This window comes from Rhipicephalus sanguineus, chromosome 9 (genome assembly GCF_013339695.2).
Source record: "Rhipicephalus sanguineus isolate Rsan-2018 chromosome 9, BIME_Rsan_1.4, whole genome shotgun sequence".
In the NCBI taxonomy this organism is placed as follows: domain Eukaryota; kingdom Metazoa; phylum Arthropoda; class Arachnida; order Ixodida; family Ixodidae; genus Rhipicephalus; species Rhipicephalus sanguineus.
In genome coordinates, this window is record NC_051184.2 from 10,322,420 (window position 1) to 10,333,919 (window position 11,500).

The following is an 11,500-nucleotide window of genomic DNA, read 5'->3' on the forward strand; positions in this document are numbered from 1 at the left end:
ATGACTTTGGGATCATTCTAAAATATACGAATCATGAAACGGTATACCTGCGCGCTATGGCGCGCCCATGAAGGTTGCGTTTTTTGTGATCACCGGATTGTTTTATCCTGCTTTATTTTCCAATGCTCCTGCGCACACATGTTGCGAAATTGAGTTTCTGCCCTATGGAGTTCCAGCCGCAGGTTTTTAGAGGCGCACGCGCATCACTCGGTGAAGTACTAAAAAAGTAAAAGAAAAAAAAGATTGCTATTCGTGTTTGTGAAGCCACGGCCGTTTGCGCCCAGACCCCGACCAGGCACAGCAGCTGTGTTCCTCCTGTATCGGCCTCTTTCCTGTGCACAGGCGCGTCGACCACGTGACCCTTCGTACGCCTCATCTATGCCTGTTTCCTCCGCGCTGGTGGCATTTTTGTGAAGAACGCAGTCTAACATGGCTTACGCGCTGAGGTGGGCCTGGCATTCCATGTGCCTCTTGATACTTCTAGTTCTTGGGACTCCCTCGTGTCATGGGTCGGAAGGCTTGGGTGACTGTTCAGGACGCTTCGTTGTGGAAGATTCGACCGTCAAGCTTACAGTTCAGCAGTTGGTCAACTCCACCGATAGCCTCGTCGAGTGCCGTTTTATTTTCGAAGCACCACACGACTCCGGCTTGCTCGTCTTTGCGAACGACATCAGGGCCGTAAACGACTCCGAGATACCAGGTTGTCCCGTGACTATATACAGCAATGAAGACGCATCTGGAGATCCAGTCGTGTCCCTGTGTGGCCACTACGCTACAATGACAATTCCCGTGCCTTCTTCCGTAGCCCTGGTGGTCTACAAACCGGAATTCAACGGCGTACCGTACACCCTAACAATGGATCTGCAGGTGACGTTGACCGGTGGAAGCAACCTCCGCGCGTGCGGAGACTCGCAGGTAACCGCGGTGTCTGCTGTACCGATCAAGTACTCGGTGGGCTTCAGGGCCGACGCTGGCTCGGGCGATGCCTCCGATTTCTGCGACCTCAACGTGACAAGCGAGGACAGTGGTGAAACGTTAGGCACCCGCTGCGTGCTCACCAGCGAGGGCGTTTGCGATTACGCGGTTTTAGTGAACAATGGTAGCGTCGCGGAGTCCGCAGACTCGGTTGACCTGGCCGCTGTCGGTGGATCGGCAACGGTTAGGCTTCACCCGGCTGGCATCACGGGTGTCCTTGTCACCGTCCTTCCAGCGGGATTCGTACCCCTGACTTCCCTGCAGCCGTCTCCTGTTGTGTTGCCACCGGAAGACGGCACAACGAACGACACGGACGTCAACGAGACTTCCACGGAAGGGCCGCTTGTGAGCATTGATGTGGCGATGAACGAGACTGCGACACCGATGTGGAACGTAACCGACTACAACGTAACCAGTGGTCTCGATGCTGCTAATGCGAGCACTTCCGGAGGCAGCGATGATGATGATGACGACGATGATGATATCATACCTGTCATAATAATTGATTACACTCCGACAACGTTCTGGGGAAGAACAACTCATTGGTTCAGCGAAACTTGGACCACCATGTATTACACGGTTACCTTTACCTACAGGAGCTTTGAAACATGGGTTACGAGCTGGTTCTAATTGGCTCGGACAATTTCATGCTGGCGCATGAACTCAGCAAAGTATGTTATGTACTTATATTCAGCGTACATAGTGCGGGGCTGCCTACGCCGCAACTAAGCCCACGGCATGTTGGTGTTTAATTTTTGCTTCTTTTCATTTTTTATGAGCACTTTGTGTATTCTATGCTTGCGATGTAAAATTATTCATAATCAGCGCACATTCTGTCGACGTTTTATTGTAGTCATGTTCCTCTTATTTTCGTTATGAAACGGAATTCTGTGCGTTGTACACGTTCGTTAGATAACCAATAAATATGCGTGTGGATCTACTCAACGGGTGTCTGTGCTTCAGTGATTTCCATATGTCCTGATGGATGACGAGATATCACATATTGCTCTATCTAAAAACACTTGTTCGTGGTAGCACGTTCAGCCTGTCGCAAACTCAAGACTGCAGCAAGTGCAGTCAGTCAGTAATAGTGTCTTTGGGAGCGTATAATTCTGATTGATTCCAGAGAAAAAATGTCATCTTTTTTTAATCTGTGTTACATATCTGAAGACGAGGCATGAGAAGAGACACCACTTGTACATATGTCACAGGAAATAAGTAACCGATTACAATCACAATTACCTCCCTCAAAATGTAATTGGTTACAGTGGTCAATTACAGCCCCAGAAAGGTAACTGAGCAATTACAGAAATGTAATTGATTACTTTTGCGTTACTTACCGTCAAAATTTTATTGCCGTAACTCAGTGGCACAAGTTTACTCAAAGTACAACGAACTACTCTTGTTTGCATGGTAGAGACAAGGCTGGAGGCTTGCGTGAAGGCTGGGAGGCTTACTGTGGCTTCTGTGATGTAGTGTTACACGTTGTAAACTTTCAAAAACAGTTGCTTTTCAAAGTTGTCGTCGCTGATTCTTCCACGTTTCAGGTCAGCTGCTGCACTGAACACTCTCTCATTGCAGGTGCTGGAGGGAAGGTGGTATTATAACGTAGGAACACCTTGCTCGTAGTTGCGCAGTGCTTCGATGTCCTCGCAGTTGCGCAGCGTCCATCTCCTCTATGAAGCATCGCTGTTGCTGGCGCTCGGGTAAGGCGTTGCAGGTAAGCGGTCAAGGAAAAAGGTGAAAAAATCACACCATCTCCCAGCAGTGTTTCGGCATGTAGAGCCCGCGTTTCAGTGGTGGAGTGGTGAGGGGGAAAGGGGAAGTGGAGAGGGGGATGGGAAAGGGGAAGGGGGGAGGGGAATTGGAGAGGGAGAAGGGGAATTAGAGAGGGGAGGGGGAGAGATGGGAGGGGAGAGGAGGAGAGGAGAGGGGAAATTGAGAGGGGGTAGGAAAGGGAAATTAGAGGGGAAAAGGAAGGGGAAGAGGAAGGGGAGAGGTGATGTGGAGAGGGAAAGGGGAGAGAGGGAGTGGAGAGGGGAAGTGGAGAAGGTTTGCGCATGCGCAGTAAGGGTGGTCAGGCCGCACACCACCACGACCACCGGATTGAACTCCGCCATAGGATGCTTCACATCTAAAAGTAGGCTCTGTAGAGACCACACGTATGACAGGACGGAAGCTCCCTACGAAGCGGTCGCATATTTTTCGGGACGAAAATTGCCGTAGAAGACTGGTTACAACTTGATTTCGGAAAAAAAGTAATTGATTGCCGGTAATCAATTACAAGAAAGTGTAATTTAATTACCCAGAACATTACAGTTTCGAAAAAGTAATCGATTATTTACAAAATTACAGAAAATGTAATTGATTACAAGTAATCGATTACTTTTAACGCGTTACGTACAACTCTGGAAGAGACCCAATGCGTGCTAGTAGGGCGGAATAATAATAATCATTGTTGAGGTTTTACGTCCCAAAACCACGATATGATTATGAGGGACGCCGTTGTGGAGGGCTCCGGAAATTCCGACCATTGTCATCGCACAGTACACGGGCCTCTAGCATTTCGCCTCCATCCAAATGCGACCGCGGCCGGGATCGAACCCGCGACTTTCGGGTCAGCAACGCAACCACCAGTGTTCCACCGACGCGGACCAGTAGGGCGGAAGCCGCTAAACGCAACCAACACCTTCGCTCAAGTCAAGCGTTCAGCGCATTAATAAACTAACGTGAATCCAAAAAACCGGTTAACAATATAGAGTCATAATTAAGGAACGTTTGGTAAGACTCTTGGTCGCATTTCGACATTCACGAAAAAAAAGAAAGAAAGGGAGAGGGTCACGGGCGTAGGCAGAAATTTTTTCGGGGGGGGGGGGGGGGGGTCACCTCCTTGATCTGAAGTGGGGGCCGGGTAGGCAGATGTGGTCGGGTGTCATTTTGTGCTCTGTATGCCATGTGAAAACAAATTTCGGTGTGCCACACCCTGGCTACGGCACTGGGGAGGGTACCTGGCCGTGGCTCGCACGGTCCCTTATGCATTCGCCTAAGACGACTCGAAGGTGAAAGCCATCTTTTTCTCCTTTTTTTCTTCTGAGTCAATGTACGTATTGATCCTCCCCCGCTCCCCTCCGACAGCTTTCTGCATCTCACCTGGTTTTGCATTGTCTCCTTTGACCGAGCGACGTTGTCGTGCGATGACGCCACCATACACCACGTCATGTGACGTCATAGTGATGTCATGGTTACGTCAAAAATTTTGAAGATATGTGACGTCATGATGACATCATCTGGTGACGTCATCACGTGATGATTTTTTTGTATCACTTGTGTTGACGCCTCGGGACACCGACGGTCAATTCTCGCGTTTGATGAGGCATCTAAGGCTTTCGCCTTAAATTATATCGATCAGGTGTTCAGAAGCTCCGTCAGCCCTCGAAACCGTAAGCCCAATCTCATGTCATGAAATCCGCTCTCTTTGCTTATTTTCTTTCTTTGAAACGACCGCTTTTGGGTATACAGTTTAACGTCACGAAGAGCTAGCGGTCACGTTGATGACTCAGCACAACTGTTACGTAGGTAACACAATCGGCGACTATGAAATATAGCCAATAGAAGGCGCTCAACCAGCACTTGTGCTCTTTGTTGGATCATTAGCCTATATTGACTTACATAATTAAATGCATTAATATGAAAGAAGCTTCGTGATTCATGACGAACAAATTAGTTGAGGCAGTTGAACCTTATAGGTGCACACATGCACTGCACCAATCATCCCGGAATGTTATCTTCTTTATTATAGCGTGGCGCAGAAAAAAATAGCATCCTGCTTGGTTCTGCAGGTGTGGTGGAAGCTGCAGGTCCACGAAAGCACATACGCCGCAGAGGAAATAAAAATATCAACAGTAACGAGCCACTTCCGCTTATGAATGTGCGTTGCCAGGGGCATCAGCGGCACGTAGCAGCAGTTGGTATGCGCGTATACAGTTGCAATATCCGTGAGCCAAGTCACTCCGAACATGTGACGAATGCAATTGCTTTTCACTGGCGCCTATCGTTTCTGCACCGGCGTCCGTAGTAGCTGCAGCAGATGCGCGTAGGTATGACACACGCACCGAAGCAGTCAATCGTTTGGTTCTGGCCACTCTTGCCTTTGGTACTTCATGCACCAACACTGTCCGGTGGATCAGAACCTCCGGGAGATTGTTCCGGACGGTTCGTACTAGAGGACTCAACCGTCAAGCTGATACTCCAGCAGTACATCAACTCCACCGAAAACGCCGTAGACTGCCGCTACACGTTCGAAGCCCCAGAAAAGTCCGGCCTACTAGTCATCGCGAACGACATCAGGGCCGTGAACGACGGCGAGATTCCCGGATGTCCAGTGAGCATCTACGGCAACGTCGATGCGCGTGGAGAGCCAGTGTTCTCGCTATGCGGCCACTACTCTACGTTAACCATTCCAGTGCCGTCATCAGCAGCCTTGGTCGTCTACAAACCAGAGTTTTTGGGCACTCCTTACACCCTAACGCTGGATTTGCAAGTGGCTTCGACTGGAGGGAGCAACCTACGTGCCTGCGGCGACTCTCAGCTCAATGCTGTGTCAGCTGTGCCAGTCAGGTATTCCTTGGGCTTCAGAGCCGATGCTGGATCAGGCGACGCCTCAGATTTCTGCGACCTCAACGTAACGAGCAAAGACGAAACCTTAGGCACCAAGTGCGTGCTCACTAGCGACGGCGTATGCAGCTACGAGGTCCTTCTTAGCAACGGAAGTGCTGCGGAGCTCGTGGACTTCGTCGATCTAGCCACGGTTGGCGGGTCGGCGACGGTCAGGCTTCACCCGGCTGCAATCACTGGGGTCTTAGAGTCCAATGTTCCAGCGGGATTCGTACCCTTGACCACGTTGCAGCCGCCGCCCACGGATACCCCTCCTGTTTGGAACATCTCAACACCAGCTGGCGTTCTCGTCAACTCGTCTTCTACGGAAAGCGCGACAAGCAGTGGCGTTGTCGACGACCAGACCAGCACGGCAGGGTCTGCCTCGACTTCAACTAAAAATCCTAGCGATGAGGATGACGTCAGCATCGTGGTCGTTGACGATTGTCCCCCTACAGTGTGGCAAAGAATGACGAACTGGTTCTCAGATGCATGGGACACCGTAACTAACGCGGTTACGTCTGCTTTTAGAAGTGTCGGAAATTGGTTTCGAAGCTGGTTTTGAACAGTCGGACATGCGTCGTTTTTACTGTTTTCGCAGTTCTATGAGCCTTGTGTACATGGGCGTTGGTAGGATTTTGTCTTGGGGGGTGCAAACCCGTGTTGCATCGCGGTAGATGATGTGGTGGTGGTGGTGAGGGGGGGGGGGTGTTGAGGTCAAGAGCGCCTTTCACATCCCCCCTGCTGACTCCCATGCTTGTGTACTCTGTTCGCTCGAAATTTATCGCCACTCCGCACACCGTGCATCAGTGCTAGAGGCAAAGACCCCAGATGCTCCAGTTTATAATACAAGTTGCTTTATTTATTTATTTTTTAAGTAGTTTGGAATTTTCATAAAGCGACTGATACGCAAAGCTTTTCATATAGCCTTTATGCGGCTTTTCGGGAAATCTCCAACGAGGTTTGATACTGCGCTCGTTGATCCGTGTTGCTATTATTACAATTCACACAGTGTCAAACTGAGGAGGGACAAAGCGCTTGTCCCTTCTCATCTTTGTGCCGTTGTGTGATGCAATTCATATCTAAAACCTTCGTCTAAAACTTAACATCTGTGATGCGCTTCTTAGCTCGAGGTCGTATGTTCGATCTCTGGTTGCGGCCAAAATGTGGCCGGCGAAAATTCAGAAACGCTTGTGTACTTACATTTAACAGGTAAATAAAGAAAACTATATGGCAGGAATTCAGTTGCAAAGATATTTCGAAATCCCGCAATTTTTATAATTAGCTGAACAAAATTCGCTGCTGGGCTAGTTGGTTCATGATCTTAAATACTGCATAGCGCGAATTCGACACAGGACAAGGAAAGAACAAGAAAGTCCTGTGCATCGGCGTTCTTTCTTTCACTTGTGTCGAATCTGCGCTATCCCGTATTTAAGATTTTATAATTAGGTTTTGCTTTCAATCAATGTTTTCTGTCGGCACGTTGTGTGTATATTTTGTCGTGTTGTCTTTCTTTCTAACTAAATCCGCGCTCCCCTATGCAAGATGCAAATTATATTTGTATGTGTATGTGTTCTTGCCGCACGCGCGTGTCTTTTTGTAAAATAAAAACGGTTTTATTGACTCGACGGTGATGTACGCGGGCCCATAGTTTCGCGGTGCGGCCCACCAGTCCGGGCCTGACATGTCAGAATCACGTACACCCCGATTAGCGGCTTATCAACATATGCATATCCTGCAGAGCGCAAAGCAATTCATAATTTGTCGTCAAAAACAACAACAACAAAAGATCTAAACTTTCAGCCTGTTCGGCTGGACGTTTACACTCGCAGCGCAACTGTCTCCGCAGTTTCGTCACTGCATGGTGATCGGCACCCTCTCGTCTTCGACGAATCACCGCCATTCAGTGTCACAATCCAGAAACTTCAGCAATAGCGCCAAGCGAAGGTGCCGCCATAACCCTGCATATCGTAGCCATCTCTATTTGAACAGTGTTGCCAGCTCAAGCAGCAGCTTCTAAAATATAATATTTTTCGGGTTTAACGTCTCAACCAAAACGACGATTTCATTATGAGGGACGCCGTAAAGTGTGAGGCTCCGAAAATTTCGACCACCTGGGGTTCTTTAACGTGCACGGGCCTCAAGCATTTTCGCCTCCATCAAAAATTCGGTCGCCGCGGCCGGGATTCGTTCCCGCGACCTTCGGGTCAGCAGTCGAGCACCATAACCACTAGACCACCGCGGCGGGTCCAGCAGCTTCTAAAAGAAAACGATGCTGAAGGCCATAACGCGCGGCGCCGCGCTCTCCCCTCTTCAGCACAGAAAGAAGACTGTGGAGATTTGAGAAGACGGCAAAAAAAAAAAATCAGAGCCATAGAATTGCGCACGAGGGGGGCGGCCTGCCCCTCCCTGTAGTCACCTATAGGGGGGCGCCAATTGTGCCCCATACCTTTACCCAGTCGGATCTTTCACGACATATTCAAAGGGACACTAAAGAGCAAAACGATTTTTCTCATATTAGTAAAGTACTCTTCCACGATACCAAAAACACCATGCATGCTTGTTGCGAGAAGACGCTTAGTAAGCCAGGAAACGCGCGAAAACAAAATGCGGGTGGCGACGCCACCTTGAAGTTTCCGCGCAACATTCGCCGTCACATGTTTTGACGGCGCGTACTAGGGACTACGTAGTTCCTAGTCAGTAAAAATGAAGTACATTGTCCTCTGAGGGGGCCATAGACGTAACATACCAAGTTTCGGGTAATTTTGTTGAGCCACTGGCGCCAAGATACGACAAATACACTTTGAAATCCGTGACGTCACGCGGGGAGACTTCGGCGCGAAATTTAAAAATGAAACTTTGAACTTGATTTTCTCATCTATTAATAAACCTATGATGGCGAAATTAACGACATTGGAGTTCTCAGAGCACAGTTTTATCGATCTAGGCCCGATTCATTGTTTCTCTTTAGTGTCCCTTTAATGTCGAGGATTATGGCTACGCATGTTGTTTTGACGATCATGGCGACCAAGGACAGCTGACGTTGCATCCGAAGAACTGTTTACTTCCCATCTTTACCTCCGCAAAGCAGGGGGCAGAGGACATGCCGTCGTGACAAGCACGCCATCGCTTCATTTTCATTTTTGCATCCATTGCGGAGCTTGTTTGCTTTTGGACTTGACCAAAGGAAGCGGGGGAGGGAGTTGCGGTGAAACTTGTCCCACCGTAATGGAGAACGCTGCGTACGCCTCCGATCAGAACGGTGTATGTGTACGATCAGAATGTGCATGATAAGACATGCGGCAGCGCTTTACCGTTTGCAGCCTGAGCTTGTTGCCCGAGAACAATAAATACTATAGAGTAAATATTCTTAGCAGGAGGAGGTCAAGCATGCTGCTAGGAAAATGCAGAAACTGCTCAACTCAACACAATCTAATGGAACTTTATTACGGCTAAAGCCTTAAACGGCTCACGTCCCTAGGCGAAAGGCTGGCGTGTGGTACAAAAAATTATATGACCGCCCGCGCGCCTCGTGGATCGAGACACGCGAGCTAGAGACTATAGAGGGGAAGACGGAACATATAACTACTCTAGCGCGAGCTTTACCGCAGCACCCCCCCCCCCGCTCCCGTAGTGCAATTATTTAATTTTCTAAGGCTTTCTTGTTTATATATGCAATGTTGCTAGTGCAAGAAAAAAAATGTTTTGTTAGGACCACAGCTAAATATCTGTACTGGGAGAGACTTTTTTTACGTTGGATGTCACCCAGAAAAAAAAAGTACAAATAAAGGAGGGGGGGATCCATCGACTGGCGAATAAAATCACGACTGGTTTTGCATACTGTTGACGTTTCAGTGAACAGAAGACCGAATCCAGATTTTACCAAAGCGCATGTCAGGTTCTCAGTGATGCCGCAAATAGCGCACATTTAGTTTTACTAGTTACCCGCGAAGGCAAATGTTTGTCGCGACAGGGACCTGCAGCTGCCAGGCATTGCCTTGAACAGGCTCTTCACAATACACTGCCGCCACATTCGTCGCACAGAGCAACAGCAGGACAGCAACGCACGTCAATCTCGATCATACGGCATTTCCTAGGCGCAGCTGCGGCTTCGCCAACGCTGTTCTCGTCTGCGGGGTACTCATCGTCACGCGACAGTTCCAATTGCTCATCCGGGTCTCTGCACCGAGGACGCTGCACGTGTAACACTCGATCATGACCAGCGCACTGAAACAGGCTCGATCGCACTACCAGTTATGGTTATTTTTGACGCTTTGCGAAAAGCTGCTGATTCCCGCGTCAGCTGGTGCGACGGCCGACTGTTCCGGACACTTCGTCATCGAAGATTCGACCGTCAAACTGTTCGTGCAGCAGCACGTCAACTCCAGCGAGGACGCCACAGAATGTCGCTACACGTTCCAAGCACCACCAAAGTCCGGCTTGCTGATAATCGCCAACGACATCAGGGCCGTGAACGACGGCGAGATACCTGGATGTCCAGTGAGCATCTACAGCAACGACGACGGGCACGGTGACCCGCTGTTCTCATTGTGCGGTCACTATTCCACTGTGACCATCCCTGTGCCGTCTCATTCCTCCCTACTCGTGTACAAGCCGGTATTCAGAGGTACAGCTTACACGTTGACCTTGGATTTGCAAGTGGCTTCGACTGGAGAAAGCAATCTCCGTGCATGCGGCGATTCGCGTCTGAACACGGTGTCCATCGTGCCGGTCAGGTATTCGGTGGGTTTCAGGGCTGACTCAGGCGATACCTCTGATTTCTGCGACGTCAACGTGAGGAGCACGACCGCTCAAGAAACCTTAAGCATAAACTGTGTGCTCACCAGTAACGGCGTTTGCAACTATGATGTCCTTCTTCGGGACGGAAGTGCCGCGCCATCCAAAAATTATGTCGATCTTGAAGCTTCTGGTGGGTCGGCTACGGTCAGACTTCATCCTGCAGGCACATCTGGCGTTCTGATTTCCAAGATTCCTGCCGAATTCGAACCTGTGACCTTTTTAAAACATCCACCGTCGTTTGTTTTTGGTGAAGGATCGTTTCCGAATGTCACAAGTGACTCGAGTATCAACGAGACTAATGTTTCAACTGTGCAGACTACAACAGTCGATGACGTGGCCCCAGGTTTATGGAACAGGACGAAACAGTGGTTCAGAAAAGCGTGGAAAAGCGTAAAAAATGCCGCTGAGTCTACTGTCAGGAGCGTTCGAAACTGGTTTAACGGTTAGTTCCAAGATGTGATAGGCTGACGCCCTTTTTGCGGTGTTCCAGCGCTGTGGCTAATGGTTCGCTTTTAGCGAAAACCGCGCACATAATTGCTCACTTTGAAGCTTGTTAATTTTTTACACTGTTTTTAGCTGATCTGACACATGCACGCCGAGTGAGTGTACAAAACGTCCGGGAAACTATGCACCGCGCATAGCTGAATTCAGTGGAACTAACTAAGCGGAGTGGTGGGAGCTTCACTACAGTTGAGGTAGAGTGCGCTAGAATGGTTGAATAATTCATCCCGCAGCCATGTTTAGTCTACGTACGATTTTGCACCTTTCCTCCACTGCCTCATCTGTTTTGGATGGTTCTCAGCTACTGTACACAGGCGGATACAGGATTTTTTGTAGCGTTAGCTACACTTGCCTAGCCGGAGCCGATTTCGCGTGGAGCGTCATGAGCCATGCTGCGCATGCGCGAGGATCAGTAATGTCACACAGCTGGGTCACCGGAGCCGGTATCTCACGCGCCCTCCGACACCGCAGACTCCGCCACCGCCGCGCGCGGCTCGCTGCTGCTGGTCTGCGCCGCATTCGAGAGGAGTGACGTCGTAGACACAGTGGCGCCGGCGCGCGCGCAGCTATT

The 11,500-nt window shown here is 49.6% G+C and overlaps 1 protein-coding gene across 1 annotated transcript; it reads left to right on the forward strand.

Annotated features, from left to right (window-relative positions):
* The first annotated feature begins 9,796 nt into the window (after window positions 1–9,796).
* LOC119404341 (uncharacterized) lies at window positions 9,797–10,875 on the forward strand. Its single transcript, XM_037670887.1, has one exon. It carries the CDS (start codon window positions 9,844–9,846, stop codon window positions 10,873–10,875), a length of 1,032 nt encoding a protein of 343 aa, XP_037526815.1. The 5' UTR covers window positions 9,797–9,843.
* The last annotated feature ends 625 nt before the right edge of the window (window positions 10,876–11,500 follow it).

Coding starts and splice junctions, on each gene's coding strand:
- LOC119404341 (XM_037670887.1), top strand. CDS start 9,844: ATGACCAGCGCACTGAAACAGGCTCGATCGCACTACCAGTTATGGTTA.